Source organism: Macaca mulatta, chromosome 9 (genome assembly GCF_049350105.2).
Source record: "Macaca mulatta isolate MMU2019108-1 chromosome 9, T2T-MMU8v2.0, whole genome shotgun sequence".
NCBI lineage: Eukaryota > Metazoa > Chordata > Mammalia > Primates > Cercopithecidae > Macaca > Macaca mulatta.
In genome coordinates, this window is record NC_133414.1 from 74500960 (window position 1) to 74519531 (window position 18572).

Sequence of the window (18572 nt, forward strand, 5' to 3'; positions counted from 1 at the left end):
ACCGCAGAGGCAGAGGGGTGGGCGGGCTGGCCCATGGCTGAGACCTTGCTCCCAGAGCTGGTGGGAGAGGACAAAGCCACGCCTTGCCCCAGCATCCTGGAGCTGGAGGAGCTCCTGAGGGCGGGGAAGTCTTCTTGCAGCCGCGTGGATGAAGTTTGGCCCAACCTTTTCATAGGAGATGCGTGAGTGATAGCTGGCCAAGGGTCATGGGGGTGGGGACAAGGAGAGGCAGTTCTTGGTGGCTTTACCAGACACAGGAGGGTAGAAACAAGGAGAAATAGCTCTGCTCTGACCATCCCAGGCCAGGGACCTTCTCCAGGACCCCAGGCTGCCAAGGACAGTGCAGTGACCAGGTATGGCCACGAGGGGGAGCAGGGACTTCGCCTGCCTGAAAGCAGGGAGTCTCCCAGGAGTCCTGGGAAACATTTCCAGGACAACTGGCAAGTGTAGAGGTACAGGCCTGGGAAATAGTATTTGCAGCATGAGATGAGGTAGACAGAGAGCCCCCTATTTCTGGACCCAGCCTCCCTCCTCTGGATACAGATGGTGGAGAAGCCTGACTGAAGGTGAATCAGAGAAGGTGTTGCCTCTCAACATTTGTAGGCTAGAAGCAGGTATTAGGTGGTAGCCGGTAGAGGACGGATGTGCGTGGGAGGACATGAGGCAAGAAGGGAGGGGCAGCCAGGTTCTAGGGCTGAAGCAATCCCTTCCTTCCTGTCCTGGCCAAGGCAGGAGCAGAGGCCTTGAGGAAGCAGAGAGGGTCTAAAGATCCCCCAACACACGCATACCACCAGTTCTGCCACCAGAAAGTGTGGGGCTCTGGGTATGGGGCTGTGGAGTCAGACCCCACTTGGAGCTTGCTGGGGTTGGATTCTCTTTGGACCCTGATGGCTCGGTCCCTCTGCAGCAGGGGGCCAGGCAAAGCCTCCCTCCTGGTCCCATGGCTTGGCTGTTATCCAGTGCCCTTTCTGCCCTCCCCAGGGCCACAGCAAACAACCGCTTTGAGCTGTGGAAGCTGGGCATCACCCACGTGCTGAACGCCGCCCACGGGGGCCTCTACTGTCAGGGCGGCCCTGACTTCTACGGCAGCAGTGTGAGCTACCTGGGGGTGCCAGCCCACGACCTCCCTGATTTTGACATCAGTGCCTACTTCTCCTCCGCGGCTGACTTCATCCACCGTGCCCTCAACACGCCTGGGGGTAGGACTTGGGGTCCAAGCCCGTATCCCATCTTGCTCATTCCTGGGGAGGATGCCTCATTTCTTCTCAGTCATCAGTGCCCTCCCATCCCTGGTTTTTAAAAATCCTCTGCTTAGGCCGGACACAGTGGCTTATGCTTGTAATCCTAGCACTTTGGGAGGCCAAGGTGGGTGGATCATCTGAGGTCAGGAGTTCAAGACCAGCCTGGCCAACACGGTGAAACCTCATCTCTACTAAAAATACAAATATTAGCCGGGCATGGTGGCACACACCTATAATCTCAACTACTCGGGAGACTGAGGCAGGAGAATTGCTTGAACACGGGGCAGGGGGAGGTTGCAGTGAGCCGATATCATGCCACTTCACTCTAGCCTGGGCAAAAGGGTGAAATCCATCTGCCCTCCCACCCTGAAAAAAAGTTCTTTGCTTAGTGCTCCAGCATTTTATCAAACCCTATTCCTTCCCAGATGGGGAAACTGAGGCCTGGAATACAAGGCCATGCCATGAGTTAGGAGCAACCCTAAGGCTGAAAGCCATTTCTCCCAAACAGCAGAATAGCTCTTTCTCTGCAACACTCAGCTTTGGGAAAGCACCATTTGGTACCTAGATGTCTGCCCCAAAGTACTTCTTTTATTCCTTTTTTTTTTCTGAGACAGAGTCTCAGTGCTACCCAGGCTGGAGTGCAGTGGCACGATCTTGGCCCCTCCATCTCCTGGGTTCAACCTCTGCCTCCCGGCTTCAAGCAATTCTCGTGCCTCAGCCTCCCAAGTAGCTGGGACTACAGGCATCTGCCATCACACCCAGCTAATTTTTGTATTTTAGCAGAGACAGGGTTTCACCATGTTAGCGAGGCTGGTCTTGAACTCCTGACCTCAAGTGATCTGTCTGCCTCGGCCTCCCAAAGTGCTGGGATTACAGGCATGAGCCACCGCACCCGCCCCTCAAAGTACTTTTAACTAGAAAGAAATGTATCTCAAATACTCAGGATACAGCATAGGAGTCCAGGGAGGCTGGTGTCCTGGCTTTGTGGCCATCCTAGAAGACAGCTGTGTCCCTCACTATGTGACCCTGAGCAAGCCAGTGTCCCTCTCTGGACTTCAGTTTCCTCATCTATGTGACAAGAATGACAAGATTACAGCTCACATGACTTTTTAGTATCCAAAGCACTTTGACATTCTTTTGTTCTTTGTCCATTCATTCACCAGCTATTTACTGAGTATCCACTATGTGCCTGGCACTGAGCTAAATAAATACTGGGAATACAGACTTTAAGAAGCAGGGTCCTTGCCCTCTTGGAACTGGTGGAAAGACAGCCAAATTGTGAATAGTATAGTCAGAGCTACGCATAAGAGTGGGCCAGTGTGGAGGGCTCTGGGAGCACACAGCGGGGGTGCTGAGCCTAGAGGATCAGTAAGATGGGGGGACTTCCCTCTACAAAAGTATTCATGGGTCATATGCAAAAAAGATGAGCTGCTCTGTGATTCAAGCAATACTTTGAGCGGTCAAGAAAGCCTGTGGAGGAAGCCATGTCTCAGCCGAAACCTGGTGGATGAGTAGTAGAAGTTAGTCAGACTGAGACCAGGGGAAACAATTTGCAGGTATTTGGAATAGCATGTGGTTAAGGCTGGAGGTCAGAAAACATGGCAGCCTCAAGGAACTGCAAGTTCCTCCATTTTTCCTCGAGCTGAAGGTGGGGGAGGGACAGTCTAAGATGAGGCAACAGGGGCCAGCTCTTGAAGGGTCTTAACAAGCTATGTTAAAAAGGTTAGGAGGCCAGGAGAGGTGGCTCACACCTGTAATCCCAGCACTTTGGGAGGCCAAGGTGGGAGAATCACTTAAGTTCAGGTGTTCAAGACCAGCCTGGGCAACATAGTGAGACCTTGTCTCTACAAAAAAAAAAAAAAAAAAAAAAAGGCTGGGCGCAGTGGCTCAAGCCTGTAATCCCAGCACTTTGGGAGGCCAAGACGGGCGGATCACGAGATCAGGAGATCGAGACCATCCTGGCTAACGCGGTGAAACCCTGTGTCTACTAAAATATACAAAAAAATTAGCCAGGCCTGGTGGCAGGTGCCTGTAGTCGCAGCTATTCGGGAGGCTGAGGCAGGAGAATGGCGTGAACCCGGGAGGCGGAGCTTGCAGTGAGTTGAGATCGCGCCACTGCACTCCAGCCTGGGCGACAGAGTGAGACTCCGTCTCAAAAAAAAAATAAAAATAAAAATAAAAAATAAATAAAAATAAAAAATAAATTTTTTTTTTTTTTTTTTTTTTTTGAGACGGAGTCTCGCTCTGTCACCCAGGCTGGAGTGCAGTGGCCGGATCTCAGCTCACTGCAAGCTCCGCCTCCCGGGTTCACGCCATTCTCCTGCCTCAGCCTCCCGAGTAGCTGGGACTACAGGCGCCTGCCACCTCGCCCGGCTAAGTTTTTGTATTTTTAGTAGAGACGGGGTTTCACTGTGTTAGCCAGGATGGTCTCGATCTCCTGACCTCGTGATCCGCCCGTCTCGGCCTCCCAAAGTGCTGGGATTACAGGCTTGAGCCACCTCGCCCGGCAAAAATAAATTTATTTATTTATTTATTTATTTATTTATTTATTTATTTATTTATTTTTTTGAGACGGAGTCTCGCTCTGTTGCCCAGGCTGGAGTGCAGTGGCCAGATCTCAGCTCACTGCAAGCTCCGCCTCCCGGGTTTACGCCATTCTCCTGCCTCAGCCTCCCGAGTAGCTGGGACTACAGGCGCCCACCAACTCACCCGGCTAGTTTTTTGTATTTTTAGTAGAGACGGGGTTTCACCATGTTAGCCAGGATGGTCTCGATTTCCTGACCTTGTGATCCGCCCGTCTTGGCCTCCCAAAGTGCTGGGATTACAGGCTTGAGCCACCGCGCCCGGCCTCTAAAAAATAAATTTAAAAGAAAGGAAAGAAAGAAAAGAAAAAAAAATTCGGACCCTATCCCAAAGGCAGGCAGAACAGGTATTGATCTACCCATTTTACCGATCAGGAAACTGAGGTTCATAAAGGCTGAGTGACTTGCTCAGGATCACAAAGTATACCCAAGGCAGGGTAGGAAAGGAACTTGGGTTCCCATCCCAGCCCGTGGGTGGGCCGGCTGGTGGGAAAGGGTTTTTCACCAGGATGTCTTCCTCAGCCAAGGTCCTGGTGCACTGTGTGGTGGGCGTGAGCCGCTCCGCCACGCTAGTCCTGGCCTACCTCATGCTGCACCAGCGGCTGTCCCTGCGCCAGGCGGTGATCACCGTGAGGCAGCACCGATGGGTCTTCCCCAACCGAGGCTTCCTGCACCAGCTCTGCAGGCTGGACCAGCAACTGCGGGGTGCCGGCCAGAGCTGAGGGGCCAGGTGAGGCCTCGGGGGGCGAAGCTGGATGTGGTTGGCAGGAAGTTGTCTCTGTGGACATAGGATTGGGTTCTTGCAGGATTGGTTGGCAGGGCTGCATGTGGCTGGAAGTGAGGATTAAACGGAGCCTGGCCCTCTCCCCAAACTGCTGGGTTCCCTTCACCTACCCAAGGTCTCACCCAAGGGCCCGGCCGAGGCAGTTCTCCTGTAGGACCCCCAACCCACCTCCCCCACCCTACCTGGATCTTTCAGACCCCAAAGAGAAGAGGAGGACTAGGATGTGAGGGCGTGGAAAGCGTAAAATGGAAGAGGGGAGACTTTCCTACCTGGTCTTGAGGCCAACCTGCCCTGCCTCAGCTGAAAGCTTGTGGGGGCTCCCCTACATCTCACCGAGGCATCTGCATAGCCAGCCTGGACCCTCCTGAACCTCCACATCCCCTTCCCCCTAGGTCTGGACCCCAGGTACAATGCCGCAGAGAAAACCTTCCAGACTTAGCTAATTCTCATCAGTGAGCTAAGGCCCGGCCTCCACGGCGGCTCCCCACCCAGCAGGGCCTGCCTCCACCTCTGCTTCCCCTACAACTCCTTCCCTGTCTCGCCTCAACCCTGTCTTTGGCTGTCCCCACCACCCCACGCCACAGACAGGCTGCCATTTGGGGGTGGGTGACTGGCCTGGGCATGCTTGGGAGCTGGAACAGCAGCAGTTTTTTCCTCCCAGAAGCCTCCCAGGGCAGGGCCTGACTCTCTCCCTGTCTCCCACCCCTAAGAGTGGTTCCTATCTCTGAAGGCATAGCCAGCCCAACCAGAAGGGAGGCCCTTCAGCAGCATTGACCCCTTCCCACGGGCTGGCTGGAGGATGAGCATCTTGGGGAGGAGAATTAGGGAAGGATCAAGGGCTAAGTTTAGAGTTTGGGGGTGAGCGTGATAAGAAACTTTGGGTTATAGCTGGGCTTGAGATTGGCCTGCCGCCAAGCTGTGGCATGGAGCTCTATGGGTAGAAGGTCTGAAGGGGGCATGTTTCCCGTGGAATGGCAAATTCCCAGCTTGCTCTCTCTCCTCTAGACAGGACCCCGGAACCTGGCAGAGCAGCAGATCTCAGACCATGCCCAGTCACCCCTCTCCCTCAGCCTGGGGCCTTAGGCTCCCTGACCTCTGACCTCAGCATCTTTCCCATCAGGCAACTGACTTTGGGGGAGTTGGATAGGCAGGGGTATAGCATTGCACAATTCATGGAGGTGTCATCCACCAAACTGTGCAACTGGAGGCCCCAGGAGTTATGCAGTGTGCAGCCTGTGCAGCCGTACACAGCAGCTCTGGGTCTGGGGACTCTGAAAGATAAGGGGCCGATGGGGAGAGGTCATCTCTGTCCCTAAGCCATGGATATCAAATCTACCTCCTCATCTCTCCCAGCAGCTGCACTCATTGACCTTATGCACAGGGCTTAAGGCAGAAGCAGGTTTAGGTGACAGCTCTTACCCCTGCCTCAACAAGTCCCAGCCAGCCTGGGCCTTGGTTCACCTGCCTGTAACACAGAGCTCATCTCTCTTCCAGAGCTGGTCCTTACTCCCTGCCATGGGGCTCTGCCAATTTGCCACCCTGGCACTGGTCCTTCTGGTGCTGCTGGAGGCTCTGGCCCAGGCGGACACACAGAAGATGGTGGGAGCCCAGCGTGGAGTCCGCCCTAGAGCCTGCTACTCCATCCGGCTCCTCCTGGCGCCTGCACCCCCTCTCCACCACTGTCTTTGGCCTCCACAGGTGGGAGTGGGCTCCCCTCTCAGCTAAGCCCTCAGGCGTCTTGGCCAGGGATCCCAGGTTCCCTGGGAAAGTAGGGAGGGCAGGAGAGAGGAAGGGGGTTTCAGGTATTTGTGATAGCTGTTGGCCACAGCTGCCTCCAGCAGCTCCCCTCAGGGTTCAGGGAGCCCCAGGAGGGGCTGAGCCTTAGCTCCCTGAAGCTCAGACCTCAGAGCCCCAGCGCAGGTGTGGCTGCAGGCATGGGTGTGCCCTGTCTCCATCATCTGGGAGTGCAAGTGGGAGAATAGTATCAAGGTATGGGTGTATGACAAAGGTCTGTGGATGACAGAGAAGGTTCCTAATGGGCCCAATTGAAGGTCCCAGCTGACCACAGTTAGCAGAGGAGAGACCTAAAAGACCATCTCTCTGGCCTCAGGGGACAGCGGGGCCTGGGTATCCCTGCCTTTTGGGTTGGGGGAGGAGCTTGGCAGAGGGTAGGAGTGGCCCTGGACACATTGCTTCTGCCTGCAGCCCAGGGCTGTCTGAAGACCTGCTCTACACCTGTGTCTGTGTGTGGGCCTGCGCCGCTTCCCTCAGCCTGAGTCTTCTAGGTCTTTATCCTGGACCTGTCCCATCAGCCTTGGCCCCTAACTGAGGGCCCCTGGACCTGGGTTCTGCTGTTGGCAATGCCACCAGTTTACATGTGATTTTTGGCTAGTCTCTTCACTGTCCTCCTCCACAGAACATCTTTCCAGCTTGAACTTTTTGCCCTTCTTCCATAATACCCTTGAAGGCCAAGGGAGAGGGTCTCACTCCAGTTGCGTAGCCTGGAGTGCAGTGGCATAGTCTGGGATTAGGGCTCACTGCAGCCTTGACTTCCTGGGCTCAGGTGATTCTCCCACCTGAGCTTCCTGAATAGATGGGACTACAAGCATGTGCCACCACAAGCAGCTAATTTTTTTTATTTTTTATTTTTGAGATGGAGTCTCGCTCTTGTTGCCCAGGCTAAAGTGCAATGGCGTGATCTCACCTCACCGCAACCCCCGCCTCCTGGGTTCAAGTGATTCTCCTGCCTCAGGCTCCCGAGTAGCTGGGATTACAGGCATGCGCCACCATGCCAGCTAATTTTGTTTTTAGTAGAGACAGGTTTTCTCCATGTTGGTCAGACTGTTCTCGAACTCCCAACCTCAGGTGATCCAGCCACCTTGGCCTCCCAAAGTGCTGAGATTACAGGCATGAGCCACTGCGACTGGCCCAACTGGCTAATTTTTTGTATTTTTAGTAGAGACAGGGTCTGGCCATATTGCCTAGACTGGTCTCGAACTCCTGGACTCAAGCAATCCTCCCACCTCAGCCTCCCAAAGTGTCGGGATTATAGACGTTAGCCACTTTCGCCGGCCAAGAGACCTTTTAAAATGCTTTATTTGATCTTCCTTCTCCTACTGTCAACATACATGTACACAATATGCCACAGTCAGACCTGGGCTGAGCTGCCTTGATTCTTAGCAGTGCTGGGACAGAGGCCTGGGCCTGGAGGGAAAGGTGCCTGGCTAGGCTTGGCACTGGTCATGCCATGGAACCAGTGGACAAGTTGGGAGTGGCAGGGGAGGCTGGAAGAGGGGAGTAGACAGCATGCTTTATAATTAAACTCAAATCAAAAAATAGAAACAGCATCAAGTGTGCGGAGACAGGCAGCTGAAAGCCGGCAGCACAAACTGCCCGTCAGAGAAGTGCACAGCCTGGGCCAGATACTCCCACAGGTGGGTGAGTGCCCCTAATTTGGGGGGGTAGGGTGTGGTCTCTGAGCATGCTGGGTAATGAGGGCCAGGACACTTGTGCCTGTGTGGGGAAGGGTGGGGGTTGGGTTGGGTAGAGAACTGACTGGGTCAGAGATGAAGGTGCAGACAAAGTATAGTAAAGTCAGAAAGACCTGGGCTTGAATCCTGACTCCCACATCAATTGGCTGTGTGACTCTGGATGTGTTGCTTAACCTCTCTGAGTCTCAGTTTCTTCATCTGTAAAATGGGGATGATAATATTGCCTGTTCCATAAAGGCACTGTGAGGATTCAGTGAGAAAATGTAAGCGCCTAGCTCTGTCTGACACATCCTTGATGAGTGCTAAATAGAACAATTATTGCTGGACAGAGAAAGAAACATTAAGAAATACAGAGACAGAGAAGAAACCTCACTGTCCCGTAGGGAAGTTACCCTCCACCCGGGATATGGCTGGGGCTAGAAAGGGTAAGAGTAATTATAGTAGTGATAATAATAGTAAGATGCACCATTTATTGGGCATCTACCATGAGACAGACCCTGTGGGAGGTGCTTTACATTAATTATTACATGGAATTCTCACAGCATCCTCACTGAAGAAACTGGCTCAGTAAAGACCACATAGACGCAACTACCAGACCTGAGAATTCTGCCCAGGTCTGCCCTCCCCAAGGTCCGCAGGCTGAGCGCAGAGACCCACAGCTCTTCCCCACTGGCGCCACACACCACCCTTCTGCAGGCCTTCTTCCCCACACTCCTCACTGGTCCTGCCCTGAGATCTCCAGCCCCACGTGGCCTGTGGCCACACTCCTGTCTGGCCTCCCTGGAGTGGAGTCAGAAAGGATGGGCAGGAAGAAAGTCCAGGGGACCATCTGAAGCTGCAGCTGAGAGGTGGATGGCAAAGAGCTGCCCCCTGCCCCAAGGAAGCCTGTCCCTCTGCCTGATGTCGTGGGCACGCAGAGCAGTGTCATGGGAGGCTGCAAAGGCACATGAGCTTCCTGGGGGGGGATGGGAGACAGAGGCAAATGGGGGAGCTACCCAGGGAGGAGAGATGCAAAGACAGAAAACAAGTGCATGGACTTGCAACCAGCAGCAGCACAGGAGCAGGCCAGGAAAAGCCCTGCCTACAGAGGCAGCTGCTCTGCTGAGCGGGGGAGGCAGGAAGGGGGAGAAGAGGAGCACGAGACCAGGGAGAGAAGGAGGGCTGCAGGGAGTGGGAGGGGAGCCCGGTCAGGCCCTGGCCCTGCTGGACATTGGGCCTGTGCCTCACCTGGCTGGGGCCAAGGAGACATGGAAGGTAATGTCAGGTGGGGCCCTCCGAAGACCGTTTCGGGTCTCAGAAACCGGCGGAGCTGCCACAACCACCGACTTCCCCTCCCTGGGAGGGCCTGGGGCTTAAAGGACGAGTCCCTGGGCGTGTGTCTGGGCCTGACTCTGACAGGGGCTGGGCTGGGTCCCAGTGGGTTAGAGTGGCCAGGCGGGGCAACACCCTGAGCATTGGGAGCGAGGCATTAGGTGGAGCCTGACCAGGAGTAGCGCTAAGTCCAGGGGAGAGCCCCGTTCTTCAGACCTGGGCCTAGGTCCCCTCGGAGGAAGAGGCACGCACTGTGGCCTACCAGCCCCCAAATCCTTCACCCCTCTGGAGCCTCCTGGGGGTGGGGCTTGGCTGCCTGCTCCCTGGCACGGCTGGGCTGCGAGACACCCATTGGCCACAGGGGGGCAGCCTCACCCCATGCCAAGCTCCGCAGGCCTGAGTCTGGTGCCCGTCCCACTTCCCAAAGCCCCATCTCCCTACCTGATGGCTCCAGACCAGTGTGGCTGTTGGACTCCCCTGGGGCCTGAGGGCTTCCCCCACTCCACCACACTACACTGCCCTCTGCCCTGCAGTGACCGCACATCCAGACCCTCCTCTGTCATTCTCGGGTCAGACGCCCAGAGCATCCTGAAAGTTAAGTTCAGTATCCCTAGCAGGGGAAGATAAACTGTGGTCCAGATCAGGGCAAAGACTTGCTTGTGACCACAGAAAGTCATGGCAGAGTCCCGGGGAAGCCAGGCTCTCCTCGCTGCCTCAGAAGTTCTCTTCCCACCTCTTCAGGTAGCCTCCCATCTTCATGGGGGGTTATGGAACCAAGGGTCTTCAATCCCAAAGAGATACCAAGCAGAGAGGAGACCTGGGCGTTTAGAGGGACTGGAGAGCCCACCGCAGTCCACAAGGCCTCAGTCAGCTCTCAGACCCCACCCCCATGGGCGCCCCAGCCAGCACCTGGAATTCTAGCCGCTTCACAGTGTTTGTGTTCTGGGCGGAACCTGCCCAGCCTTGTTCCACTCAGGCAGAGTCCTGCCCCTGCACCCACTCCCCCATTCCTGGCCCCAGACCATGCCCCAGGTAGGTGGCAGGCCACTCAGCCGCCTGGAGAGGTCACAGTGGGGGATGAGGAGGACACCTGGGTCTTCACTTCCGCCTTGCCCGACAGCCTCCCACTGGGTGAGCCTGGCCAAGCCGGAAGCCTCCTGGGTGCCCGTTTCTCTTTCTGGTCCTGGCACTGCCTACCAAAGGGAAAAGATGTTCTTCCCAGTATGCACCTTCCCTAGTCACTGGTCCAGGGGATCAGGGGCAGTTAGCAAAGACAGGTCCCCCTCTCCAACACGGCACCAGGCCCATATTCTGGTGCCGCTGAAAATCCAGCTCCGCAGGGTCCCTGACTCCTTCAGCCAGCAGATGCCTGAAACAAGCCACCTGACCCGGGTGGGGCCTGATATCCAGCGCTGGCCTGAGTCGTGGGGGTAAGGAGGAAAACCCGGGGCCTATAGGCAGGTGTGTGGTTCAGCAGCACCAGGCCCCCTTGAGAAAAAAGGGGGGTTAGTGACCACTCTCTGGAGGCCCCAAAGATGGTAACTGAAAGGCTTGGGGACGGACTAAAACCCCAGCCTTGCTACTTATGAGCCGTATGGCTTTGGGCGTCACTTTTAAAACATTCTGAGCTTTAGCTTCCTCCTGGGTAAAATAGGAACCGACATCCCACGAGTGAGACATCAGGTTTTTTGTCGTTGAGACGGAGTCTCACTCTGTCGCCCAGGCTGGAGTGCAGTGGTGTGATCTCAGCTCACTGCAACCTCTGCCTCACAGGTTCAAGAGGTTCTCCTGCCTTAGCCTCCCGAGTAGCTGGGACTGCAGGAGTGGACCACCACACCTGGCTAATTTTTGTATTTGTGGTAGAGACAGGGTTTTGCCACATTGGCCAGGCTGGTCTTGAACTCCTGACCTCAGGGGTTCTGCCTGCCTCGGCCTCCCAAAGTGCAGGGATTACAGGCATGAGCCACTGTGCCCAGCCAGAGGCATCAGGCTTATAAGAGGCATTAGCTCATTCCATGTGGAGATGCTAACAAATACCAGTTCACAGCCCTGGCCTCTTACCTGGAGATGGGCTCTGATCTCCGAGTCCCTGAAAGTGGGAGGGGACAGGGGTCTGAGGATGAGTACTGGAAGTAGCAGGTGAGGGGGCTTGAGAGGTCACAGTGGGGGATGAGGAGGACACCTGGGTCTTCACTTCCGCCTTGCCTGACAGCTGCCTAGGTTGGTGGGGCGGGGGGTGCCCTGAGAGCCACAGCCATCTGTGCCCTGAAAGCCACAGCTTTCATCCCTACAAAGTCCAAGCTGACTTAGGGGTGAGATCTGCACTGACTAGTGCCACAAATAGGGAACTCCAAGGGCCCCTTGGCCAAAGCTTCATACAGCTGCAGCTCAGCAGAGGGCAGGAGAGAGGTCTGCCCAGCTCCACAGCAGTGACAAAAGATTGATTCCCTTGTTCCCTAGGGAAGGGTTCTAGGCCCAAGCCCCAGCTGAGCTTGTTAATACCTCATGTGAAATAGCTGAGGCCCTTCCCGCAGCATCCCCGTGGCACCTGGGTACTGCACCATGGGCTTCCCCATCAGCTGGATCCACCCTCCAGGAGCCTGCCTCCAGCCACTGCGGTGTCCACTCTGTTCCAGGATGGACTCCCTGCAGAAGCAGGACCTCCGGAGGCCCAAGATCCACGGGGCAGTCCGGGCATCCCCCTACCAGCCGCCCACGTTGGCTTCGCTACAGCGTTTGCTGTGGGTCCGTCAGGCTGCCATGCTGAACCACATCGACGAGGTCTGGCCCAGCCTCTTCCTGGGAGATGCGTGAGTAAGACCCACATTAGGAGTGGGGGTGGCAGAAAGGTGTGAGGTTCACACGGGAATGAGGGCATGAGCCTCTCCCAGAGCCCTCCCGGGCAGAGGTGGCACCCTTACCTCCCACCGTCTCTTTCCCTATTTTTCTTTCCTTTTATATTATTACTGCTTTTAACTGTGGAACTAGAATGCACATAAGAAAAGGGCACAGGGCCGGGTGCGGTGGCTCATGCCTGTAATCCCAGCACTTTGGGAGGCCAAGACAGGTGGATCACTTGAGGTCAGGAGTTCGAGACCAGCCTGGCCAACATTGTGAAACCTCATCTCTACTAAAAATACAAAAAATTAGCCAGGCATGGTGGTGGAGACCTGTAATCGCAGCTACTCAGGAGGCTGAGGCAGGAGAATCACTTGAATCCGAGAGGCGGAGGTTGCAGTGAGCTGAGATCGCACCATTGCATTCCAGCCTGGGCAATAAGAGCGAGACTCTGTGTCAAAAAAGAAAAAAAAAGGAAAAAAGAAATGTGCACAGAGCATGTATGAACAGCTTCATCACCCAGTGAAGAAAAAGGATATTACTTGTCTCCCAGAAGCCCCTACTGAATCTTTCTCATTATAACTTTTCTATTCTCTGTGGTTAATCACTGTCTGTTGAATTAATTATTTCCCTGTTTTTCTTTAAAGTTTTACCACCTATATACCTAAACAGTGTAGTCAGTTTCACCTGCTGTTTAAAATTATATGAGTGGAATCATATTGTGTGTGTTTTGTGCCTGGCATCTTTTGCTCAGATTTGTGAGTCACCCACGTTGTTATGTGTATCTGCAGTTCATTCATATTTTCACTGCTGGAGATTTCATTATATGATTATGCCACAGTTTATCCATTTTACTGAATATGGACATTTGAATTGTTTCCACTTTTTGACTATTATGAACAATGATCCTAGTAATATTTCATCTTAAAATTTTTATTTATTTATTTAGAGACAAGGTCTCTCTCTGTTGCTTAGGCTGGAGTGCAGGGATTATCATCATTCACTGCAACCTCAAATTCCTAGGCTCAGCAGTTCTCCTGCCTCAGCCTCTCAAGTAGCTGGGAATACAGGTGTGCACCACCACACCTAGCGAATTTTTCTTTTTTTTGAGGCGGAGTCTCACTCTGCCACCCAGGCTGGAGTATAGTAGTGCAATCTTCACTCACTGCAGCCTCAACCTCCCAGGCTCAGGTGATTCTCCCACCTCAGCCTCCCAAGTAGCTGGGACTACTGGCATATGCCACCATGCCTGGCTATATTTTTGTATTGTTTGTAGAGAGAAGGTTTTGCCATGTTGCCCAGGCTGGTCTCGAACTCCTGAACTCGATGAATCCTCTTGCCTTGGTCTCCCAAAGTGTTGGGATTATAGGCATGAGCCACAGTGCCTTCCTGAAAAGGAGTCTTTTTTTTTTTTTTTTTTTTTTTTTTTGAGATGGAGTCTAGCTCTGTTGCTCAGGCTGGAGTGCAGTGGCGCAATCTTGGCTCACTGCAATCTCCGCCTCCTGGGTTTAAGTGATTCTCCTGACTCAGCCTTCTGAGCAGCTGGGACTACAGGCGCCCACCACCAGGCCTGGCTAATTTTTGTGTTTTTAGTAGAGTTGGGGTGTCACCATGTTGGCCAGGCTGGTCTCAAACTCCTGACCTCAAGTGATCCGCCCACCTCAGTCTCCCTAAGTGCTGGATTTATAGGAATGAGCCACCGCACCCAGCATGAAAAGGAGTCTTAAACTCCAACTGGAGGAGCCCCTTCACCCTGGGCCGATTTGCAGGCTCTTGTCTCTTCCCTTGGTGGGTGGTGGGCAGGGGTGTTTGCAGACTTCAACCCAGCCAGAGCTGCCACAGTGAGATCTACCGCCACCCTCCTAACCCCTTGTGCCCTCCCCTCCAGGTACGCAGCCCGGGACAAGAGCAAGCTGACCCAGCTGGGAATCACCCACGTTGTGAATGCCGCTGCGGGCAAGTTCCAGGTGGACACAGGTGCCAAGTTCTACCGTGGAATGTCCCTGGAGTACTATGGCATCGAGGCAGATGACAACCCCTTCTTTGACCTCAGTGTCTACTTCCTGCCTGTTGCTCGATACATCCGAGCTGCCCTCAGTATTCCCCAAGGTGCACTTCTGGGTCTGGCATGGTGGAGGGTGGAGGGTGCGCTTTAGGACTCTCCATTTTTCCAGTAGCCCTGGTGGGTGGGAGTCCAGAGAGACAACCCCTTTCAGCAACCCTCCCACTCCATGGGACAAATAGCTACTACCATTCAGTGAGTGTCGCCTTCAGGGACACCCTCGAGGCTAGCAATCACGGACATAACTAAGATCCAGTGTAGTCATCAGCATCACCACATCCCTCCATAAGAGGCCAGGCACTGGACAGAAGGTATAGGACCCAGCGAAGCTCTTGAGCAGGCTCCTCTACGATGAGTCCTTGGCATAGAGCTGCAGGGGCAGGCTAGATGGCAGAACTCAGGGGAGGTAGGTGGACACCCCCTATAATCTGATGCAAACCCAGGGACCTGAGGAATTCAATAAACCCCCTTCCCCTGGCCCAGAGTTGCAAAGAATGCCTGAGGAAGCACCTGGACCTGAAGAAGGAAATCCCAGCTGCTAACCTAAACTCTGCCTCTAACTTGCTACGTGACTTTGAGCCAGCCTTCTCTCTCTGGGCTTCAGTTGCCCCATTTGACAGAGTAGACAGTGTCAGTATTGCAGGATGCTGTAGAGGATGGCCATGGGTGTCTCTTCTTCCCAAAGGGGTGGGTGGTTCAAGGGCAGGTAGCTGATGTTAGCTTGGTTCTCCCCACAGGCCGCGTGCTGGTACACTGTGCCATGGGGATAAGCCGCTCTGCCACGCTTGTCCTGGCCTTCCTCATGATCTACGAGAACATGACGCTGGTAGAGGCCATCCAGACGGTGCAGGCCCACCGCAATATCTGCCCTAACTCAGGCTTCCTCCGGCAGCTCCAGGTTCTGGACAACCGACTGGGGCGGGAGACGGGGCGGCTCTGATCTGGCAGGCGGCCAGGATCCCTGACCCTTGGCCTGACCCCACCAGCCTGGCCCTGGGGACAGCAGGCTCTGCAGTTCCTAGGGACCCTGAGATGTAAACAGCAAGTGGGGGCTGAGGCAGAGGCAGGGATAGCTGGGTGGTGACCTCTTAGCAGGTGAATTTCCCTGACCCAATCCAGAGATTCTTTATGCAAAAGTGAGTTCAGTCCATCTCTATAATAAAATATTCATCATCATAAAGACAGGCGATCTTTTGGTGGTCTGTGGGGCCGTGGCTTACTCTCGGGATGGTCACAAGGTTCCAGATGGCTCGCCAACTCTGATTCAGTGGGATGGCAGCCTTGGGGAGGAGGACAGGTGGGAATAATTTGTGATATCTGCCTTGGGTGCAGGAGGAAGGAGTGGGGGTACAAGTGTGAGGATTAGATGACCTCGTCCTCATCTTGTCCTCCTCATATCCTCACCCAGGAGTTAGGTTGTCTGATGAAGACCCAAGTTCAATGCATCACCATTCTCTCCATGCCCATCCTACCCAAGGCTGAATATCAAAAGTCACTGTGCACAAGTAGCATCTCTTGAAACCAGTCAGTCTTTTCACTGACACTCTGCTTTCAAAAATGGACTGCTTAAAATTAGACACCTAACAAATTAAAGCATTAAACAAGAGGATGATGGGATTGGGAAGGAGACATACCAGAAATACTAGGCAAAGAACAGTTATATGATGGAACAAAACAGCTCTGAGTTTCTTGGTTCTTATCTTAGCACAACATAAAATAAAACAATAAAGAAAGGCCCCCCCCTCCCAGCTTCCTCACATGTAAATACCTCATAAAAACCCAGGGTATTTATAAGGATTAAATAGGCAGCTTTCCTCTACCTCTCTGGCTGCTCTTAGTGAGGTCTTGTCTCCTCTGTTTTTGTGTGTGTGTATTTGGGGTTTCTGGTTGTTTTGAGATAGGATCTCACTCTGTGGCCCAGGCTGGAGTGCAGTGGCACAGTCAGCTCACTGCACTCTTGAATCCTGTACCCTAGCTCGAGCAATCCTTTCATCTCAGCCTCCCAAGTAGCTGGGACCACAGGCGTGAGCCACCACACCCAGTTAATTTTTAAATTTCTTTGTAGAGATGAGGTCTCACTATGTTGTCCAGACTGCTCTTGAACTCCTGGACTCAAGTGATTTTTCCTGCCTCAGTCTTCCAAAGTGCTGGGATTACAGGTGTGAGCCACTGCACCTGGCCCCTTGCCTTCTTTGGCTGGCCCTTCAATATCAAGTTTTCTCAGGGGTCCATCCTCTGCCTCCTCTCTCCTGCAGTGTTTCTGCTCTCCCAGTTCTCTGCAACACTTGGTCCCAATCCCACGTTGCTGTTGGCTGCCTCAGGTGCTCTCTGAGTCTTTTCCAGAGGGCAGACATATGTCTTAGGTGGAGGATGGCGGGAGGACTGGTGCTGCTGTGTCCAGCTTAGTCACAGGGCCCAGCCCCCACCAGGCAGGTGCAAACACTCCTGGGCTCCCCACCCTAGGAATGGAAGACTGTTCTCAATTCATCCTGGGGTTGATGGAGTCTATGACTCTCTAGAGCAGACAAAGCCCGTCCCAGTTCAGTAGCCCCACCTCCCCACTCCCAACTCCCTTGGGTCCCTCCTCCACCTGACAACTCAGTGCTTGTTGCTGTTTCTTACTCATGCACCATCAGTGGGACCCAAGGTAGTGGCTCCAGAAGCCAGTCATCCTCATCTGAGTACGGGCAGCCTGCCCCTGCTGGCTGGGGTAGATGCACTGCGGCTGTGACAGAGCCAGACTCTGGGCCTGGGGCTTGGGTTCCAGCAAGTCACCTTCTTGGAGCTCTGTGGATTGGGTGCAGAATCTGGGGCTGCAGGGGGAGATTGAAAGAAGCCATGAGGAGGCAGGTGGAGGGAAAGCCAAATATTCCCCAAGTACTGAGGAAATCAAGGCCGAGCTCTAGGCTGGCACCTCCTCTGGGATAACTTCCTGCCTGCCACTCTCACCCAGGGAAGGCTGTAATAACATATCTCCCTCTTGTATAGAGCAGCCTTGTGAAAGAAGTGGTGTATTGTGAGGAGCATGACTTTAGAGCCAGACTCTTTGGGTTCAAATCCTACTTCTTCCCTTTGTCAGATGGATTATCTCAGTTAATCTCTCCATACCTCAGTTTCCCTATCCATAACATGGGATTAATGACAGCCACCACATAGGATGGCTGTAAGGATTAAGTGGGGCATATAGAAAGTGCTTTGCACAATATGTGGTGAGTTCCCAGAAATGGCAGCTGTGGCCAGGTGCAGTGCTTCACGCCTGTAATCCCAGCACTTTGGGAGGCCAAGGCAGGAGGATCACCTGAGCCCAAGAGTTCGAGACCAGCTTGGGCAACACAGCAAGACCTCATCTCATTTATAAAAATAATAAAATACATAGATAAATGATAGCTGTGATCAATCATCATCACAGCACATAGTACTGGCGCGCCAGTCTTGGACTGAAAGCTGGCAGCATTCTCAGTGCATTGAATGAATGGATGAATGAGTAAAAATTAGCTGACTTAAAGGCAAGATGGTGTCCTGGATTGGATCCTGGGGTTTTTTTTTGTTTGTTTGTTTGCTTTTGTTTTGAGACAGAGTCTCACTCTGTCACCCAGACTGGAGTGCAGTGGCACAATCTCAGCTCACTGCAACTTCCACCTCCCAGTTTCAAGTGATTCTCCTGCCTCAGCCTTCTGAGTATCTGGGATTACAGGTGCCTGCCATCACACCTGGCTGTTTTTTGTATTTTTTTTCTTCTTTTTTTGAGACAGAGTCTCACTCTGTCGCCCAGGCTGGAGTGCAGCGGCCGGATCTCAGCTCACTGCAAGCTCTGCCTTCCAGGTTTACGCCATTCTTCTGCCTCAGCCTCCCGAGTAGCTGGGACTACAGCCGCCCGCCACCTCGCCCGGCTAGTTTTTTGTATTTTTTAGTAGAGACAGGGTTTCACTGTGTTAGCCAGGATGGTCTCGATCTCCTGACCTCGTGATCCACCCATCTCAGCCTCCCAAAGTGCTGGGATTACAGGCTTGAGCCACTGCGCCCAGTTATTTTTTGTATTTTTAATAGGAACAGGGTTTCACCATGTTGGCTGGGCTGGTCTTGAACTCCTGACCTCAGGTGATCTGCCCACCTTGGCCTCCCAAAGTGCTGGGATTACAGGTGTGAGCCACTGTGCCCGGCATATTTTTTATTTATTTATTTATTTATTTATTTATTTATTTATTTATTATTATTTTTTAGTAGAGACAGGGTTTCACCATGTTGGTCAGGCTGGTCTCTAAT

General features: G+C 53.5%; 2 protein-coding genes across 2 annotated transcripts; both read left to right on the plus strand.

The window, feature by feature from the left end:
- Positions 1 to 33: 33 nt before the first annotated feature.
- DUSP13A (dual specificity phosphatase 13A) lies at positions 34 to 4545 on the plus strand. The gene is given in 3 exon segments (NM_001418213.1): positions 34 to 182; positions 982 to 1199; positions 4346 to 4545. Coding segments are annotated over 3 exon segments (567 nt in total).
- A 5813-nt stretch (positions 4546 to 10358) lies between these two features.
- DUSP13B (dual specificity phosphatase 13B) lies at positions 10359 to 15489 on the plus strand. Its single transcript, NM_001418228.1, is given in 4 exon segments — positions 10359 to 10839; positions 12046 to 12219; positions 14136 to 14356; positions 15047 to 15489. Coding segments are annotated over 4 exon segments (1005 nt in total). The 5' UTR covers positions 10359 to 10432; the 3' UTR covers positions 15250 to 15489.
- Positions 15490 to 18572: the final 3083 nt, after the last annotated feature.